Source organism: Pleuronectes platessa, chromosome 4 (genome assembly GCF_947347685.1).
Source record: "Pleuronectes platessa chromosome 4, fPlePla1.1, whole genome shotgun sequence".
NCBI classification, from domain to species: domain Eukaryota; kingdom Metazoa; phylum Chordata; class Actinopteri; order Pleuronectiformes; family Pleuronectidae; genus Pleuronectes; species Pleuronectes platessa.
Genome location: NC_070629.1, coordinates 18,446,438 through 18,467,125, shown reverse-complemented (window position 1 = coordinate 18,467,125; position 20,688 = coordinate 18,446,438). Strand labels below are relative to the sequence as shown.

The following is a 20,688-nucleotide window of genomic DNA, read 5'->3' as shown; positions in this document are numbered from 1 at the left end:
CTAGAATATGAGATAAAAATTCTGAAACACAAGTGTGCCTCTTGCAAGTGGAACCATTCCAACATTTTTCCTTTCCTTTATCACAGAAATCTTAAAAAATGGACCAAGATAATCAGAGCCAATGTCCGACTCAAGAAGGAAACCCAGATGTAGGAGCAGAAGCTTCAACGACAAAAACAACAACACCTCCAGCTCCGGCAACAAATCCGGCGGCTCAACCCTCAGATCTGCCTCCCGGCCAGCCCCCAGCCCTGACCCCGGCCCCGGCCTCTGTCGCTGCCCGCCCTCGGCGACCCCAGAGAAGTGCCCGAGTGGAGGGCTCTGTTGACATCGCTGAGCCCAAAGCTGAGCCCAAAGCTGAACCCGCTCCTGAGGCTCAACAGGACGAGAGCATCCCTGACGGCGCTGTGTCGAGTCGCCCGAAGCCCTCCCGCTCTGCAGCAGTCAAACCCATAGCAGAGCGCAAGACGGGCCCAAAAGGCCCAGGGCACCACCCAGTCAGGGCTGTCTCTGTCCCCCACCCACCTGTGAGCAAGCCCGTGCCTCCTCACATGAACCCTCATGCACAGAGAGCCTTCTCTGTCGCAGGTACAGCTGACACTCAGGCCCAGACGCTGGAAGACTTCAGGCAAGTGTCCTGATGTGTGTGTGTGTGAGGTTCATGTCTCAGCATGTCTCATGGGGCGTGTTGTTTCCAGAGAGCTGAGGAAGATTAGCCCTGGCACATGTAGTATTTATTTATATGTGTCACACCATTGAGAGCAGGGCTGCATGTTTACTGCAAACAGGTAGCACAGTAATTTGTTTTAGGTCAGGTATATTTATGTTTTTAACTTCCAGGTTTACACAACGCGACATTTATTAATTAATATAATTTAGTTTATAACAAACTATAATATCGCAAATATAAGTAACAAGTGTAACTCCTGACCCATAAGCGATCAAGCTGCACCAAATTTGACACATTCTTAGATATCGATTGCCTTGTTTGTATAGAGGTTATATTTAAGATCCAAGAATTATACCCTGTGAAATGTCAAAAACGGCTAATCTCACAATGTTAATGAAATTGAAAACAATTAAAATCCCCTGATCTGTATCTGCACCTAAATTGAAGGCTCCTTCCCTTACCCTTAGTACATCCACCCAACAAATTTTGTGGAAATTCATCCTGTGGGTTTTGTGTAAACTTGCCAAATATCATTAAAACCCAGATGAAAACATAACCTACTTGGCAGAGATAATAATAAATAGTTAACAACAGTTGTTCGAGTATATAATGCCTTCAAACAGCATTATGATATTGACAAATACTCTACTTTAACATCCATTAAAAATCCCTCCGAGCTACATTTTAATGTGATATAAATAATGTATGAAATGTTTGTGTACTGCCTTTAAATGATGAGGAAGTAAAGTGTTACCTTTACTCTTCCAGGTTAAAATCAATTTTAGTTTCCTGTTCAGGTTCAGCTGGTAGTGGATCCTTGTACAAAGACTTTCAACACAATTTTGGGCCAGAATATTATCATGACGTCTTCTCTCCAAAATACAAACATACGATATGAAAAAATACGGTAATAAACATAAAGAGATATAAATGATATGGTCAAATTGAAATATTGTGCTGTTATATACCTCTTATATAGATTTGGTTCTGACGGAAATATTTTCAAAGTAAGGGCTCCATCAAATTGCAGTTTATTAGTAATAAAATGGATAAAAAACTGATTTAAATCATTTACTGAATAAGACAACTAGCTGCTCACATCCTAAATAACACTCATGCTTCTCGAATTATAGTAACTACTGTGATGTGGGTCTGTTGGATGTTCAAACAAGGGAATGTTTAACCGTTACACAGCACGTTAGTGAGCATAGTGAGCTCTCCATGTTTTATACAACATTCTTGGAATTTACTCGGGAGCTGAACATTTATACCAAAACTTCGAAACAGCTGACAGACACATGAGGGACATTTGATCCAGCCTACATGTCATTAATAATCTTGTGTTATCATGATTTGTGTTGTATGTGTGATATAATTACATTGGCTTTTTAATTTGACACAAAAAAAACTGTATTAATTAAGGAACTTAAACATGTGTGACATATACAGGCGACAAGTTGGGATGTAATGCTATTTTAATAATTGTCTAAACTGCTTGGTTTCTCTTTGGATGGGATTGGCACATTCCATGTCCCACCCCTCCACAAAATCCCATGGAAACCCGTTGTTTCTTACAAACAAACACACCAACAAACAACAAAATAAACAAACTGACAGTGGCGAAAACATAATCTCTTCGATGAAAAACATAGAGGTCTGGAGGTTCTGTCTCTGAGGTGTGAAGGAGACATTGTATAACGCCTTGTTCCAACAGGGTGCACATCATCACTTGGAACGTGGGCTCGGCCACTCCACCTGATGACATCACCGCCTTGCTGGGGCTGAACGTGGGCGATGGAAACACAGACATGTACATTATCGGGTGAGTGTGTTTTTGCGGTGTGCGGCAGTCATCCAGTTTCTCCCACAGAAAGGCTGAAGTGTCCCATTATGCTCCCTCCTCTCATATTAACGCTGCACACGATATCACTAATGAGCCGCCCGTGCTCGGCTTTGAATGTTTCCCCTCTCCCTATGCCAACCATTGTCGTTTCACTTATTAACCCGACATTACATTTCCAGAGCTCCTCTTCACATCTGTGTCTGCCGCTGACCCTCGTGCCACGTTGTGTGTCATCTTTTTCTTCAAGGCTGCAGGAAGTGAACTCTATGATTAACAAAAGGCTGAAAGATGTCCTCTTCACAGACCAGTGGAGCGAGGTCTGCATGGAGAGACTCAGCCCCTTTGGTTACGTGCTGGTCAGTAATGGCTCTTATTATAAACACATATGCACGCACTCAGTAAAAGGCTAAACAGCTCCGATTCAGTGGGATTACGTGATCGCTGATGATTCTCTGCTTCCTGCTGCTGGTTCGGCTCCTCGTGTTCCCTGAGCAACGGATGGGGTGATGATTTACAACAGGCGTGTGATGTCGGCGTATCTGCTTTCCTCTGCTGCCACGTTTATAATGCAAAGTCCAGCAAAGCACACACTTATAGTCTCCCTCTGTGTGGCTTCACGCCCGCAGTGTCGTCTCCTTTTTCTCCATCTTCCTATTTTCACAATGCCTACACGTACCCAGTGTGGAGAGGTGGTACACCAAGAAATCAGAGAGGATTCATTCAAAAACAGCAGTTGAATATCCTTTCAAATAAGACATTTGAAGCACGCCATGGAAAATGTTTGTTTTCTTAATAAACTGCGTGGTTTGAATGGTCGCATGTGAAAGCGGTGCTTGGCTCGGTTGGCATGGTGAGCCAGAGAGCGTGAATCAGCTGTGGAGCTGAGGGAACTAGACAAATGTCTCCCAGGGTGCTGCTTTATTTTTGGATGGCGTTGTTGTCAGTGTTGATGGGCCTCTGACAGTGAGACTGATGCTGTCCCCCGGTTATCTCGCGGTCTGCTACTCTACTCGAAGTCTCGTTAAACAATCATCTCAATGTGACCTTGTGGACTTGATGTGGATATGGATGCGGTGATCATGTTGGGGGGGGGGGGATGTGTTTGTCGGAGTGGTTGTCAAGAGCTGAAGTAGAAGGAGATAGACGCTGGTGTCGGTGAGAATCTGAGCAGACACGACATGGTGGACAGACGTGTAGTTAAGAGACACAACGTGCTTTCTCTCCGCTCACAGATACTCGTCAGATTCATTCTGTAACATGCTGCTTTCTCAAATCAGCGCCTCACTAGAGCAACACATTGTAGCTGACACATTTTCTGGCTAATCACCCAACACTTCATGATTGTCACCTTAATTTATGTTGGAGTAAGCTAAAGCTTTAGATGCACAAATTATGCTTTCATAAAGGATGGTCCGATGTCACCTCTGTTAAAAGAGATAAGTTAGGAAGCATTGAAGCTCCTTCCCTAATCTCCTTCTCCTTTAGATAATTCTAACAGGTCTCATAATAGCGGCCGCTATAAATACTTCAAGGACATTTCATTCAGTTAGAGTCAAATGGACTATTCTATAGCACCCCCAATCTTTTATTAGGGTTTTGATTGAGAGACCCCGAGTGGGCAGAGTTACATATGTTGCGTTAAAATACATTCTGTATGTCAATAATCCAGAAAATGCTGTGCCATATACATGCTGTGTCATAAGAAAAGAGGATGTTGGTGTGTTTGTGTTTGTCAGTATCAGAGACCAGCTTATTTCCTCAGTTGTGTGTACCATGAGGTCAAATCTACACTGCTACACACATATTCTCTCTAACACACACACACACACACACACACACACACACACACACACACACACTTGTCTAGGGCTTAAATGTCTTATTTCGTTCCCAGCCTAAATGTAGCTCGGCAGCCTTCAGGAGCCCTTCCCGTGTTCACTCATGTTGATAAGACATGCTTTTTGACCACAGCACACAGGCAAAGGTACATTCTCTCAGACTTCAGCCGAGCGCTCACATAGAAACGAATTGCTTCCGCACACGTACCACAAATATACTCGGTCCACTTCACGGTTCAGTAGAATCTATTGCGCAACACACTGGTTTAAATACCAATTAAGTATACAAGCAAGAGGGTCTAATGTCACGTGGAGACGTGTGCCTCCATTACTGCCCTCGGGACATTTCAGGCAGGGTGTTATCGTGCTTCTTCGGCCTGCGGTTGGGGGTTGGGATGTGTGGCCCAGTGGAGAGAGGGAGGGATGAACATAAATATCTGGTGAGGGGCTTGATACGGCATGTCTTTCTCGACTCAACAAATGCACTACACGATCCTCCTCCTCTTGTGAAGTACAAAAATAGTCCACAGTTGTCACAATCAGCTTGTTGTTATGTAGCATCACAGGCAGCATGATGGCGGAGGGCGCAGGGGATGGAAAGGTCTGAGCGTGAAGGTTTCCACTATAAAGCGGTTTTGTTTCCACTGTGAGGGCAGACCACGAGCTTTGACCTCTTTCATGTGCAGTGCTTCATGTAAAGTAGAGGCAGAGCTGAGCCACGGGGCACAGTGAAAATGTTAAGAGGTAGAAAGATGAAGAGTGCAAGAGGAGGAGGAGAGGAAGCAGAGCAGAGCAGCAGAAATCGATGCAGCAAAGCCGGACTTATTTTATTTTTTTATTTCAGTGCCAGCTATGAGCTCATTTCTTTCTCCTCATTTGTTTAATCTATTAATGTTTCCCTATCTTGATCTTGACTATCTTCTGCCTCTGTCCTCTTGTCCCCTTCCCCTCACCTGTCTCAGGTGACCTCCCAGCGGATGCAGGGATTGCTACTGCTGGTTTTCGCCAAGTATTTCCATCTGCCGTTCCTCCGCGGCGTCCAGACCGAGACCACCCGCACTGGCCTGGGGGGATACTGGGTGAGACGGCCATGACACCCGCTCTGTGATCAGTGTTTTGAAAGCTTTGCTGTACCTCTCTGTAGGAGTGTCCAGGTGTACTGCTGCATGACTCTCACAGACGACCTGACCGAGTTTTTACACAATGCTCGGTTTGTGAACAGTTGATGATGTGGCGGTTGTTGAATATGCAAACTGTATTTTGGGACTCTAGTGCGTGTTATCAGCTTTTCTTATTCAAATGATGTTCTATCTGGTTTTATGATAAAGAGATGGATTTTTGCATCTCTCAGCGAGCAGTTAGTAATGCTTGGAAAGTCAAGCATAGCAGAAGTGAACCAGGGGCAAACTGCAGACTGAGGGGAAATTCTAACATTCACTTATTTTAACTCATTTTACATAACATTTTAACATTCACAAGTTGGAAATAGATCAAATTGCAACATGTTAAAATGTCGGCAGAGGGGGATTCTGAAATGTTCTGTGGTTCCATGTTTTAAGTGAAATCCTGCTTCTATCCTCCCTGAAGAATATCGAGACATAAACACACATTCTTCATATTTTACACTCCAGCGTCTCTTGTGTGTTAGTGGGTCACAGCTGTCGTGAGAAGAGTGGGATGAAATCCACCGACTCATCCTGTCCCCCCCACTGTGTGCACCCTCACTCTTAGCATTAAATATTGATGGTGTTTTTTTCATTGGTCCTTAATGAGTAAACTTCCTGTCTGTGGCAGAAGCACAGCACTCGCCACAGTGAGACCTGACCTACCACTGACGCTCTCCACCACAGACCATGTTTTATTCATTCCTTCATTGGTCCGGTTCTGCCTCAGAGAAAATGTCACCTTTCCCTCTCTTCACAGCAGTTTGTGACTCCCTCGCTCTCATAATGTTTAACTCGGTTGTGGTCTGTGTCGCAGGGGAATAAAGGTGGAGTGAGCGCCCGCATGTCAGTGTTCGGTCACACCGTCTGCTTCCTGAACTGCCACCTGCCGGCTCACATGGAAAACTCTGAGCAGCGCATGGAGGACTTCGAGAGCATCCTGCAGCAGCAGCAGTTTGAGGGCCAGGCGGCCACTGGGGTTCTCGACCACGAGTATGTCAGCAGTTTGTAAACACACGCACAGTGACACACGTATAGTTTGATGTAGCTGCTGGATAAGAAGAAAAAGATGCCATGGATTTGTTCCACTCTATAGACCGTGAACACAGATGGACGACATGTCTCCACTTCCACCAACTATCCAGAAATGAAGCCAAAATACCAACTAACGTAAACTAACCTGCAACTTGTGCTAATGACGTAGTGCTTGGGGAGGGAGTCATGGTATTGAAGACATTTCAACCTGTTTTTAAACCGTCAAATAGCTAATTAAACCAACCTTACTGGGGGAAAAAGAGGCCTTGAATAATGATGAATGATGTCCCATCCACTAACATAGAGGAGGTGAGGTTAATGACCTATTCCGCAGTCAGCCACCAGGGTCCGATCAAGACGCTTTGGCTTCACTTTTGGGGAGCTGTCATGTCATCCATCTTTATTAACATTCTGTGTTTCACTGTGTGAAGACTTATCTTTTGTATTTCTGGTTTCTCAGGTAAATTCTGTCACAACTTTGAATTGAGAAAGAACATAGAGTTCATGAAGCTACTCCTTTGTGTACAGTGTGGTGTTCTGGTTGGGAGATCTCAATTTCCGCATTGATGACCTGGACATGCAAGTGGTGAAATCAGCCATTGACAACAACAGGTATTCCATGCTGTTGGAAAAGGATCAGGTAAGAATAATGGTTGTGTGTCAATATGGAGGACTCTGAAAATGAATGTGTTACAAATCCTCTCTCACCTCATCCGTTTCCGTAACAGTTAATTTTCAATCAAGGTTTAACTTTTCTTTTTTTTTTTTAACTCAATTTTGGTCAGAATAGTTGTGAAATCTTGTCAATTCTCTATGATATAAATATATATATGTACATGTCTTTTCCTCTGGTGGACCTTGCACTGTGTCGGTTTGTGCACTAGAGGGCATAAGAGAAGCCTCCTCACAAACCAAACTCCTCAGTGATGTGTGTTGATTGTTATTGTTTCAGCTGAACATGGCCAAAGACAGTGAGCCGGTGTTGGAGGGTTTCCAGGAGGGGCCGCTGAAATTCCCTCCCACCTACAAGTTCGATGTGGGAACAAACACATACGACACAAGGTTCGTGTTGCCAGGGGGGATGTTGTGAATTCCAAGCCAGACATCTCAGTGCTCAGTAAACTTGACTCTCTGAAAGGTCCTCACGTGCCCAGGGACACATGAAAGGGCCTCTTTTTTTTAAACTAAATGTTATTCTGGGAATTTCTCTCTCTTGCTCCGTCTCTGTCTCTCTGTCCACGTCCCAGTGGAAAGAAACGCAAGCCGGCTTGGACCGATCGGATTCTCTGGCGTCTGAGAGCCACCGCGCCTGCCGCACCTGGCGAGGGGAAGCGCACCTCCATATCAGGGCTGACCAACGGGGCCAAAGTGACGCAACACTGCTACCGGAGTCACATGGAATTCACCGTCAGCGACCACAAACCAGTCTGTTCCATTTTTACTCTGCAGGTGAGACACCAGAATACAGCGTGAATAGGACTGAGACCCATCAACCATAACGAGGGCTTCCATCTCTGTACTGGTGTGATAATATCATATGTAGTAAAGTATGATATAATATAATAAGGTAATGTTAAAGGTCTTGTCCGTAGAGTTAATCTAATTTTCTAGTTTTATGTATTGATTTATTAAATATTTGATTGCACTCAGTGGAACGCACATCTCCACCAAGGCCCAGCACTCCCTTTATGAAACCACATTAAAATTCACTAGATCCAGATTTTTATCTCAAAATCATCAGCCTCCTAAACATGTCAGGTTGTAACATAAAAAAACACAAATTATTCTCAAGAAAATATAAAAAAACTGCTGCAATATTCTCGCCATTTTAAAGTAAGAAAAAATGTATTCCCTGACCCACCCCTTGATTCTGATCTGCACCTAAATGAATTGCCTCTTTCCCACACCCCTACCGCGTCTTTCCACCAAGTTTTGTAATAATTAATAGGGCCGTAATCCTGCTAATTTACAAACCGATTCCACCAAATTCATTTGCCAACTTTCGATACTTCAGCTCTGGTTTTGATGAACGACACTCTGGACTACTTTTACTCAAAAACTCTGAGGTCCGATGCGAAGCCCTCGTAATTTTTGGAATATTTTTGCACTTTGTGAAACCTTATGAGGAATGTTCTTTTCAGTTCCCTTACAAGGTGGATGTTCCCCTGGTCACGCTCTCTGTGGAGGATGAGTGGAATTGCATTGCTGATGCGATAGTCAAATTCAAGCTGACGGCCAACTTCGCACGCAGCTCCTGGGACTGGATCGGACTGTACAAGGTAACGTGTACCGTGTAAACCATGAGGTGTAACAAATATGTCTGTGCATTAACAAGTTTTAATACATTGTGCTGCTGCCTTCACAGGTGGGATTCAAACACCACAAGGACTATGTGGGATACGTGTGGGCCAAGCAAGAGGAGGCTGACTTTCAACGACAGGAACAACAGGTAACCTGGATACAGGCTGAATTCTCCTCAGATGATTTTGTTTCACATTGAATTAATGTCGGACAAACTGTTTTCCAGGTGACCTTTACCGAGGAGGAGCTGCCCAAAGGCTCAGGGGACTTCATCATAGGCTACTATAGCAACAACATGAGCACCATTGTGGGTGTGACAGAACCATTTCAGGTAATCGAAACTCTGGTGACATTAAAAGCGTTGAATGCTTTTATTTCCGATGTTCCCATCCGCATCCTCTCCAGACGTTTTGCTGCTCTACCTCCACATTCTATCATTTCCTTCCCACTCTTATCCTCTTTTTTCCACCTCTCTCCTCAGATCCAGCTTCCCACTACAGGCCTTGACGCCAGCTCTTCAGACAGCTCTGACTTCAGCTCAGAAGACGACAGCACTGTCCCCCACATGAAGACGAGGTCCCGCAGTCCCAGTCCACGGAAGGGCAAACACCGCCGGCATCGCAGCGGCACCCACAGCGGCGCCCACAGCCGCAGCCGCTCAGGCAGTCCTGCACAGGTCAAAGTGAAAGAGCGCCACCACAAGGATGCTCCTAAGTCCGGCACCAAAGCTGAGAGTGAGTCTGCAGGGCATCCAGCAGAGGGCGGCAGCAGCCCGGCGTCCGCTCCTGCTGAGAAAGACCAAAACCCGGTGGATTCAGGAGTGTGATGCACCCGGTCCTTCTGTTGTCACAGGTCACATAACCAACCGTTGTGTGTTTTTATTTGATACATCCACTATGATGTATGTTTTCTGTCGTGAAAATATACAGTTTGTGATGCCATCCTTTTCAGGAACGGCCCTCTGGCTCGTCCGGAAGGCTCACTTTGCCTTCAGTTGTTTTATTAAGCTGTGCACATATTGTATGTATATTTTTTTATTTTTGAAACCTTTCACTTTGTTCTGTGTTTCTTGTAGCTTTGTGCGTTCTCAGGTGTGGACAGTACAGGGAGCTGAGCCCTTGCTTTAGGAACTACTCAAGGAGTTCTGGTTATGTAGAATATAAGAGTGGTCCCTTCATAACCTTTAGAAACCATCCTCCCTACATGTCAACAGTGGATTTTAATTCTGCACTTGCCCTTTGCAGTCATGTCAGCAGACTGCAAACAAGCAACAGAAGAGAAACGTGTGTGATGCAGAGATAACTCACCCATCACTCTGTTTGCTTCAGTTGCAGATCAAATATTTTTAAGAAACAAATCTGCTCAAACCGAAAGAACCACAAGGAAAGAGGGAAAGATCAGCATCACCCATCACTTGTATGGTTAGTTTGTATAAATCTGCATATGGACAAGCAGTTTGACTCTTGAATATATTCAATATTTTGAAAATTCCGCATGATATTACACTCGGGGAGCATTACAAATGATCCAGCAATGGGATAGAAGTTGCTCTGGCCTGTGTCTAAACAGAGGAGAGCCAATGTTGGTGGAGAACGAGTCTCTGGGGCTCAGCCACCAGCCTCAGCAGCAGCAGCAGCAGATCACATGTCAGCATCCAGAGGGAGTGTGGGCGTAAGAGCCTTAAAGTGGATGTGGTTGGTGTGAGAAGCTCGCTGTCAGCTGACAGAACGGTGCTGTCTCGTCAGAACCAGTTGACAAATTGTTGGCCACTCTGCTCGGCCAGCTCCAATGATAATTATAGCAATATCTTCTCCAACATGTATTGCTTATGACAACCATACCTTTTCTGTGAGTTAGAGGGCCTCATCCCAGGCAGGGAGGAGGTTAAGTTACTTTGTTTAGATGAGTTTACCCACAACACCAAAATTATTTTTGTGGTTTTTTCTTTTGATTCCATTTCGCATATTTAATCATATTTTTGACTTTGTGTGTTTGTGTGATGATTTCAACATGAGGTAGACTTGATTTTCAATCTGGATGTCACTGACAAATGTGAACATGAACTCTACTATGTAGAGCTATCACAGGGCTTTGTATTATACTCTGAGTAGTATAATACAAAACTGACATGTTCCACTATCTTGAAATATCACAATACCAATGTGATATTTCAGGTTTATCAAATGGTCCTTTAGACTTCTTTTACTTGGTGAATAATTTTGACTTTTCAGTTCTTCTTCTCTCTTGCTCAGATTCTTTCTTATGGATCCTGGTGATTAGCTGACAGCGAAAACAGTCACAATAGTTGTGTTGATATGTTACCTTGTGACCTCTTATACACCATTGTAGACACTTTGTACCTTTGGGCTGTTAGCGTAGGACAGTGTTTACTGTTGTAGCTGTAACCTCAGTGTGTGTATGTGTTTCTATGGATGTGTGTGTGTGCGTGCGTGTGTGTGTGTGTGGCAGTGAATGGTTTGCGACTGTGTTGGCATGGTTTGCTGCTGGACATACTGTACATTCCGGTACTGTGATTTTTGTGCCGTAAAGTGCTGTTTTTGACTCCTCTTTGTTAGAAACGTGGCTGTGACAATTGTTAGAGAAACATGTTAAGGACAGTATAAACATTTAACATCAGTGTAAATGTAGGTAAAAGAAAATGCAGGATACTTAATGCTTTCATAAATAGGAAGCCGTTTGAATCATATCATGGTGCATTCATGTATTTTATTAATTTATAATAGGGATAATCTAGGTTTGCTTTAGAGTAACGTTTGAAAAAGATTAAGATTGTAAGAACCTTGTCCTACTTATGGTCATTTAGATAAGTTTGATCAGTCCTGCAGCCCTGACCAGTGATTATATATTGTGAAACGTTTATGAAAAAAAAGCTCTGTTAACAGAATGTTATTGTTGTGTAATTATGTGGCTAGAGGAATAGAGCAAAAGATATATGAACATATGAAGTATGATAAAAAAAAACATTATATAGCAGACAATCTATGCCACAAAGTTTATTTTTACTTAAATTATGTATTTATTTTCTTATTTAACTGTTCAATGAGCCTGAATTCTGCTGGCCAGTGAGGGAGCATTATTTCAACGGAAATATAAACATTAATTTTGTATTTGGAACTATGAAGAGTTAAGATCAAATGTTGCTTTTAATGTCTGAAATGTAGATTGTTATGTCTACAGGTGTTTGTATCGTGAATACATTTAAAAAAAAATACAGATAGCGAGGTGTGAGGTATCGATTGTTGGCACATGAGGATTCATCTCTGTGAAATCATGTGATCGGTGAGGAGGATTTTTAAGGGTTGTTTGCTTTGTTCTTCAACCCCTGAAGTAGTGCAACACTGTCCAAAGAAAAAATATATACTCTCCTTCAAACTGTGGTCTGTCTGTTTCCTGAGTCTCTTCTTATTGTGTGTGTGTGTGTGTGTGTGTGTGTGTGTGTGTGTGTGTGTGTGTGTGTGTGTGTGTGTGTGTGTGTGTGTGTGTGTGTGTGTGTGTGTGTGTGTGTGTGTGTGTGTGTGTGTGTGTGTGTGTGTGTGTGTGTGCGCCCGTGCGTGCCCGTGCGCGACACAGAGACGGAAACTGTGAGTGTTTTTTGTATAATGTGGGTTTGCGAGGTAATATTTCATCAGCCACAGTATTATTTAATTATTATTAATGAGCTTTAATTTGACTTCACTTATTGATTACCTGTGTTCGATTGTCCCTCTAGTCTATACTCAGTCAGATTGGTGTGCTTCATTATTGCATACAGTGGATGCAGTTTGCTATTTTGTGAATAAATGTGGGCAGTGAACATGACAAAACCTCCTATAGAGGGCAACAGCAGGTGCATCTTGCATCATGCTTTTGCCCTTTGAAAAGAAATTGTCCACCATGCAAATTCAAGCTGACTGTACCATTCGGAGGCAACACTGGTCAGGGATTGAGTTGCTTGGTTAACTGACACTAAACACAATGAGCCCAAGTATACAAACTGGTGAGTGATCTGACTAAAATTATGCAGGTTGATATTATAAATGAGCTGTTGGTGTGAACAGCCCTGTTTATTTTTCCCATCAAATTTACAAAACCAAGTCAAAATTGACTGTATGTTTTCCGAGGGCAACCTTTGATTTCTGACCTGTCCGCTGTGTGTGTGTGTGTGTGTATGAGTTTGACATTACTGGCGCCTTTGTTCTTTATCTTATATGAAGACTATAAAAATGGTTGGGTACAGTATCAGACCTTTGTATATTGTCTCCTCACTCTGGGTCTCACTGAACCACAGGTCCTTGTGCTTAATGATGTAACATTGCACTTTGATTGTAACCCCATAAATGCAGATTAGAGATAATTAAAAAAGTGTTGTAATTAATAGATGCTGGATATCATGATATTCACACGCAGAAAAGCTGTGTTGATGGAGAAGTGTGAGTCACACTCTCTTAGTTTTGGCTAAATCTATATTTATTGACTAATACACAGCCAACGTGTGCTTTTAGTGAAAACAGCATTCCTAAGATGAAGATAGAAAAATCAAATGTATAAAATAGAAAAAAATAAAAAAATCGTCTTACTTTCAGACGTGAAGTCTTCTTAGATGTATAAAATGGTCCTAAAACATGGGTAGACCAGTACTTGTAGTGACATATATTAAACCCATCTGCAGCCTACAAAGGAACAACATGTTGTTCACTATCAGAGATTTTGATTATATTGCACAACAGGGCCTGAAGCACAAGAGGAGGATCCCAGCTTTTTGAGTAAAGTGTAATCAAATTCATATCTCCAGCCCCTGCTCCTACTCTCAACTCTCTGCATTTCACTTTGTTGCAAATGTGTCTCCAGGTTTATCTGCTTGTTTCACCAGGGGACCACATGTTCTGATGTTCTTGTGATAGCTCAAATTATTACAACTGATCAGATTAGTTTTACCGGTATTGGCTTATAACAGACTCTCACGATGGTTTCAGGGAAACATTTATTTGTAGTCTGGTACTTAGACCTGTGATGCAAAAACACAACTCACACAAATACATTAGATGGTTGTCATATGACATTGTGAAGAGCAACGAAACCTTAAAGCCAAAGAATGAAGAAATACAAGATGGATGGATGTGGACGTCTGATGCAATCGAGGTAGAAATAAAAACAACTTTTATGATTTAAGAATGGTAGTGTTTATAACCTGGTTATCAGAGGAGAAACCACAACACAGCACAAGGTCCAAACACCTTTACTGATTTATCGCAATATTATTCAATTCAACTTTCAACAACTGACACTCTCTTCAGAGGCGGTGAGGTAATTGCTAAGATAGAGGATGCAGATTGAAGAACAGGAATGTCAAGTCAGCGAAATATTTGAAAAGCATAAGGTCACAACTCTGCACTGTAATACACTCCTGGGGAGTCTTTCCCAATGTATTGATTCTGATAAAACTACATCTCATTGAAATTCTTTCATTATCTATACTGCCTATCCTCTGAGGTTCTTGGGGGGGGCTGGAGCCAATCCAGGTGGACATTGGGGGAGAGGTGGGGTACAGCCCGGACAGGTCGCAGTATCACGTGGATCTACTATCAGTAAATAAGGATGTAAGAAGGATGTTCACGACTGTGGCAACAAAACCATCTTCTCTTCTCCTTATAATAATATTTTAATAATAATATGTACTTTGGGCATTCATTAGAATGAACTAAAATGTAGTCTGTTGATAAAGCACATATCTCAGTACATAAATCAAAATACACTAACTTTCTCTTATCTTTTTTTAAAAGCATCAATATTAATAGAGCTTGTTGTAAAGCACTTTTTCACTTGTAATGAATAGTGCTACACAAATGTTTTATTATTATTATTATATTTTTTTTAAATACAGGCCATGGGTACAGTATTTTAGCCCCCCCCCCCTCCCACCCCCCCGGATAGACTCGATGGTACGGGCCACCTTGTCGTGACGTCAGAGCAGTGTTATAAAGGCAGGGGCTCTGCGCCATGAGGCTCAGGCACCAGGATCAACGCTGTGCGGCTCTTGTTCGGCTAGTGAGGAACGAGAAACACACTCGTCGGTATTAAACTTTAACCAAAGCAGCTGCACATCAGCGTCATATCACTATTCACACTCCGCGCCCAGAAGCCGCCGTCGACCATGATGAACGGACAGATGAACGGTTTCCACAACTCCCTCATTGACGAGGACTGCTTCTTGTTCACCTCAGAGTCGGTCGGGGAAGGACACCCCGGTAAGTCTCCGGCCTCACGCTAGCCTGTCCGGGCGGAATGAGCCGCGTTCCCCGCGGTTCGTCCCTCGTGTTGTTTCACTGTAGGCTGAGAGAAATACCGCTATTCACAAACGAGAGTTACGGTCTTTTCCGCTACGTAAAATGCAGCTGGCTCGGTCTGAGGAGCACGCGCTGCCTGCTAACATAAGCTAGCTAATCTTGAAGGATGCTACCGCGTGTCCGTCTCACCGGTGATAAACACACAACCCCCCCGTGTGTGTGTGTGTGTGTCCGACACCTGCTTTTTTCACATCTCGTTATATTGTATTGCCTATTGAGCATAATCCTAAAAGTGTCGTATGCAGCCCCGTGACTAGCGAGACACAAGCCTGGACATGGAATTCGGTGACTTAATGTTTAACATCGCTTTATGTGATTGAGTCAACGTAATGACGTTTCACGTTTCCGGGCTGTTTCCCGTTTAGTTGCCCGCGCTCTCTCTGTCCTCCACACACGTGCACATGCCGAAATGGCGACTGTTGAGGGGCTCGGGCCACTCCCACCGAGCTCGAACCGAGCCGGTGGCGCTAATCTGCAGCAGTTCACGATCCACCTCGTGATCGGGTCTGTTACTGACGCTGGTGTTCAGTCATGTGTGTTCACTCTTTTCAGACAAGATCTGTGATCAGATCAGCGATGCGGTTCTGGACGCCCACCTCAAGCAGGATCCCGATGCCAAAGTTGCGTGTGGTAAGTTCGGTTCTGTCCCGTCCAGTGTTTGTTGGCTCACCTCAGATGTTTACATGTGGGGGTTTGTCTCCTGCGTATGTTTTCTCACATTTGGTTCTTCTGGCAGAGACCGTTGCCAAGACTGGGATGATCCTTTTGGCCGGTGAGGTGACATCTCGTGCCACTGTAGACTATCAGAAAGTTGTCCGGGACACCATCCGCCAAATTGGATATGATGACTCATCCAAAGGTATGGAATGTTTTCTGCCTTTTAAGATGCATAATTCTTAATCTTAATGATTGGTGTGTTGATCGGCTGATGTCTCTCCTGCACAGGCTTCGACTATAAGACCTGCAACGTTCTTGTGGCTTTGGAGCAGCAGTCTCCTGACATCGCTCAGGGTGTCCACGTTGACCGCAACGAGGAGGACATCGGAGCTGGTGACCAGGTCAGCGGGGACATAAACACCTTGATTTGCCGTGTTTGTTCTTTAGTTAACTGTCTTGATCATTAAACACTGGGTATCTGATGCTTGCTCTACAGGGCTTGATGTTTGGATATGCCACGGATGAGACTGAGGAGTGCATGCCTCTCACAATTGTCCTTGCCCACAAGCTGAACGCTAAGATGGCTGAACTGCGCCGTGATGGCACTCTTCCATGGCTCCGGCCAGACTCAAAGACACAGGTGGAGCTTTCACTCTTGCTCTGAATTAATGCAAATTATCTTGTCTGGGAAATTTTGCTCATCTCCCTTTTTGCGTCCTCCACAGGTCACTGTGCAGTACCGCCAGGACCATGGCGCCATGCTCCCGGTGCGTGTGCACACCATTGTTGTGTCTGTTCAGCACGATGAGGACATTTGCCTGGAGGAGATGAGATATGCCCTGAAGGAGAAGGTCGTCAAAGCTGTTGTGCCCTGTATCTATTTGGATGACGACACCATCTATCACCTGCAGCCTAGTGGACGATTTGTCATAGGGGGTCCGCAGGTAAATGTCGGAGGGTGTGTCTGTCAGAAAGTGCTTATACTCTGTTAGTTACCTGCTTAACCCCTGTTCTTCCATTACAGGGTGATGCTGGCCTCACTGGACGTAAAATCATTGTTGACACTTATGGAGGCTGGGGAGCTCACGGTGGTGGAGCCTTCTCTGGGAAGGATTACACTAAAGTTGACCGCTCTGCTGCTTATGCTGCACGCTGGGTGGCCAAGTCTCTAGTGAAAGCTAAGCTCTGCAGAAGAGTTTTGGTCCAGGTAAGAGGTTGTCACTGTTCACCTGTCTTCATATTAGAGAGTTGGGCTGAAAGAGTCTCTGTCTGAGTTCTTCAAATTTTGTTTACGCTATATAATAAATATGTTCTGTATTAGGTGTCCTATGCCATTGGAGTTGCCCATCCCCTCTCCATTTCTATCTTTCACTACGGGACATCCAACAAGAGTGAGAGGGAGCTGCTTGACATTGTGAAGAAGAACTTTGATCTCCGTCCTGGAGTCATCGTCAGGTAATGTATAACCCCCGACACCACCTGCTACCTCAGCATCTGGCTCGCTCCTTTCTCTCGGGCCTTGAATTGGCCTTTTGTTTGTAGTTTTACTTGGGTATTTGATTTAAAAGTTGGTGAATTAAGAGATTTATTGTGAAAACTGCACAGCCGCAGTTTTTCCTTTGCTACAGCTGGTGCTTTCACCTCTGATCTTAAAGCTGAGTTTGCCTTATTACTTAAATACATGGCAAAGTAGGTTACTCACATGGGTATTAGTTTGGGCTAAAGTCTAATTATTTGGGGCAGATACAAATGATGCCTGACTTAATGAAGCCTTCTAGCTTCTAGTTAGATAAGCATTTTCTCCACAAATTGAGAGCGGTATCCATCTGCAAGCTACAGTGTCCAGTTTGGATGGCAGGGTAAGTGTTGAAGCTTCACGTGTTTCCCACTTTACCAGCCGCTCTAGTTAACCCTGGTTTTTATTTTGGTGGCTCTCGACACACTCCACTGGCTAATGTGAGCGTAATTCCTGTGTGTGAGTATGAACGTGTGCATCTGCGTTTTCCCACTGACTGCTGCTAAATATGTTGATTATGTATTCCAGGGAGCTGGATCTGAAGAGGCCCTTGTATCAGAAGACCGCAGCGTATGGCCACTTTGGCCGAGACTCCTTCCCATGGGAGGTGCCCAAAAAACTAAAATGCTAAACCTGTTAAGCTTTTCCCCCCCAGGCTTGTTGGTGTATACTACAGAGAAGCCTCCAAGGTTCCAGGGGGTGAAAAGCACTTATCTCTCATAATAATGGTATCATTTAACACATGACTCCTTCCTCTCACTCCACTTCCCTCCCTTGTCTTGTTTCTGTTTTCTGCTGGTCTCAGTATCTTGCTGGGTCTTAGGAAGCATGCCTCAGAATCTGTTAAACTATTGGATGGGTTCCATGAACCCATGCACTGTAGTACTTCATGTTCTCCCACGTCTTGAGGTTCCCCTGCTTCTCGTTGTGATAGGCCCTGAATAGCTGTGTTCTTTTGCTTTTTTGGCATTCCACACTCGTCAATAGTGTCAGCCTTTTAATCAGTGTCACGGCGGGAGCATATTGGCCAATATGCAACACCCCATGTAATATACTGGTGCTACAAAATGAATCTGCATCTTAAAATGTTCTCGTCCATTTAAAAGCAGAATTTGAAAGTTGGAGATCCTGTTATTTGGCATCTTCCCAAACCTATTTGGCTTTTTTCTAAACATTCCTCCTCGTCAGTCTGATACAATAATTTCCTGACCCACTGTTCTTTTTCCTTTTTTTTGTTGGCTTTATTCCCTCGTCTTTGTGGAGGATGTTAGAATGGCACAATTAAAATTGAAGGGTTGTTGCTTTTTGTCACTAGAAATGCTATGCATTGCAGGATATGGGGTGCGCCAAATTGTAATTATATAAGCTCTTACATGAGCCTAAAACCTCAGATGCCCCTACAGACCGTTGCTGTTTTCTGACGTAATACAGAAAAGTCAGAAGCTGCTATGTCACTGCTCTGGTCTGCAGAGGTATTGATTATACTTGACGATTGGTAAAATTGGATTGTTTATGCATTGTATTCAATTTTAAGTGAGCCCTTTTTCAAATGTAGTCTCGCAAGCTGTTTTATGGTTTGACTGAAAGCCCCTTTTACCCCTCTATGTATATAGATGGCAGGTGTAGCTACAGAGAAACCTGGCTCCCATCTGTATCCTAAAAGGGTGTGTTCTTATTGATCTTATTGGCTAGGAATCAAACCTCGTCACTATTTATTTGTTCTCTGAAACGCGGCGTGGATACAGAGAAGCCGATATTTCAGAAGGCAGCTTTAGAAACATTGAATATTGAAATCCTCCGGACTTGATCAGTTTTCAGTGTTTTGCTTGAGGCCCCAGAGTGTACTACAGAAAAGCTTTGGTCTGCCTCAAGAGAAAGTATCACTGACTACAATTAATGATGATTTTAAAACCATTTAATTTTTTTAGACTACAGATGTTATCTTAAAGTGGATTAGTTTAAAATCCCCTGAATGTCTGGTGCAATGCTCTGGCTCTGGCCTATCTTCATGAATGGGATGGCAACATTTGGCTGGTGTAGTACAGAGAAACCAGCCTTGTTTACATGGCCGTCCCCATGTGTTGGATAGAGTTGGTTTGTTGTTCCCTTTTACCACTCGAGAGCATCCTGTTGGCTACAGTAAGTTAAGAGTGCCTTTTCTATTTCCTCTATTCCTTATTTTCTTTTTCTCCTCCCACCAACATGCGTTAAACTTCCAGAGGAACAAGTAGCTCATACTGTTATCCTTCATGTCTACATGGGTAGTTTCTTTATGCTCTGTAATAAACAACTACTCCTTAAAAGTGTCTTTGGTTCCGTATATTTTCTTGTAAATAATTGGTATTGTCGGGATGAGGAAGTGTTAAGTGCAGCTTCTCATTCGTTCTCTCTGTTTTTAGCCAAATGCCGCTATAGATAAATCCTATTTGCATTTTTTTTTTTACCTAGATTTATTTTGACATGTATCAGTAGAAAAGTTCTGGGAGTCATTGAATACCACAAAGCCCCTGCATTTCCACTTTGAAAAGATTGTGCTTCAAAAAAAAATCTGTCAAAACATTTATTGCCCCTTTGCTGGGTGCAAGACAATTAAAGGATTTGAAGATTTTGCTGGATGGTAGGTGGGTTGAACATCATCCTCCTTAAGCAATTCTGACATCAAGAGTTAAGCCTGAAACATGCTTCTGCGTTTTCACGGGCCCGTAAGCGCAAGAGCCCTTCCGGGTCCCTTACGTGCTTATGTATCCCTCCTTACGTGCTGACGGGTGTCGACCCCCTTTTCTAAAATTTAAGGCCAATGTATGCTTCTGCGTTTTGACGGACACGGACAGATAGGACCGCCCTCTCCAACGTGGAACGCCCTCTGCGTGCCTCTCCGAGGCTCCTCGGAGAGCTTTTCGTGCCGTGCTCATTTTTCTAACTATACGTCGAAATGACGGACAGCCCACGGATAGCACTTGGCTGTGATTGGTCCGCTAACGCCAGCATTTCGGAATGGAAACTTCCTGTTCCATTCCCTACATCACAATAAACCAAAATCACAACTACGACTCTATGATTAATGTGACAAGTGTGTTAAGCCAGCGGCGTTGTCCGGCTGACGGTGGCTGGTTAGAGCACTTACAGCATGTGTGTACGGTCACATACGGTTATAACGAACTTTGATAACGGGGCTAGCGGGCTAGCCACCATGCTAACTGCGGTGGGAACAGCGCAAAAACCCGCTGACTTTAATCCCACGGCTCATGACACTGTTTCTCAAACACCGTCAGGTTAGAAGCAAACACTTGGTAGTAGCTAGTATCGGGTGTCCGTGCTGAC

At 43.8% G+C, this 20,688-nt stretch overlaps 2 protein-coding genes across 3 annotated transcripts; both read left to right on the top strand.

Annotated features, from left to right (window-relative positions):
- Positions 1 to 272: 272 nt before the first annotated feature.
- Positions 273 to 12,243, top strand: inpp5jb (inositol polyphosphate-5-phosphatase Jb; the record flags this gene model as incomplete). The annotated part of the gene is made up of 12 exons (XM_053421056.1): positions 273 to 628; positions 2,385 to 2,492; positions 2,761 to 2,869; positions 5,314 to 5,430; positions 6,332 to 6,507; positions 7,078 to 7,189; positions 7,502 to 7,611; positions 7,797 to 7,998; positions 8,691 to 8,828; positions 8,915 to 8,998; positions 9,077 to 9,181; positions 9,332 to 12,243. Coding segments are annotated over 12 exons (1,962 nt in total), but the record flags the coding sequence as incomplete, so codon positions are not given.
- A 2,574-nt stretch (positions 12,244 to 14,817) lies between these two features.
- mat2ab (methionine adenosyltransferase II, alpha b) lies at positions 14,818 to 19,673 on the top strand. Of its 2 annotated transcripts, XM_053420197.1 has the most exons (9): positions 14,818 to 15,095; positions 15,747 to 15,824; positions 15,931 to 16,053; positions 16,140 to 16,252; positions 16,348 to 16,491; positions 16,577 to 16,795; positions 16,876 to 17,058; positions 17,173 to 17,306; positions 17,896 to 19,673. In XM_053420197.1, the coding sequence occupies exons 1-9, from the start codon at positions 15,002 to 15,004 to the stop codon at positions 17,996 to 17,998; spliced, it is 1,191 nt and encodes a 396-aa protein (XP_053276172.1). In that variant the 5' UTR covers positions 14,818 to 15,001; the 3' UTR covers positions 17,999 to 19,673. The 2 variants fall into 2 exon arrangements, with proteins under 2 accessions (XP_053276172.1, XP_053276173.1); XM_053420198.1 differs by having other exon boundaries at positions 17,173 to 19,673.
- The last annotated feature ends 1,015 nt before the right edge of the window (positions 19,674 to 20,688 follow it).

What these genes read in the sequence shown, in the direction of transcription:
- mat2ab (XM_053420197.1), top strand. Translation starts at nt 15,002, where the DNA reads ATGATGAACGGACAGATGAACGGTTTCCACAACTCCCTCATTGACGAG. An exon ending in CGATGCCAAAGTTGCGTGTG is followed by an intron (nt 15,825 to 15,930) that starts GTAAGTTCGGTT and finishes TTCTTCTGGCAG; the next exon opens with AGACCGTTGCCAAGACTGGG. An exon ending in GCAGAAGAGTTTTGGTCCAG is followed by an intron (nt 17,059 to 17,172) that starts GTAAGAGGTTGT and finishes GTTCTGTATTAG; the next exon opens with GTGTCCTATGCCATTGGAGT.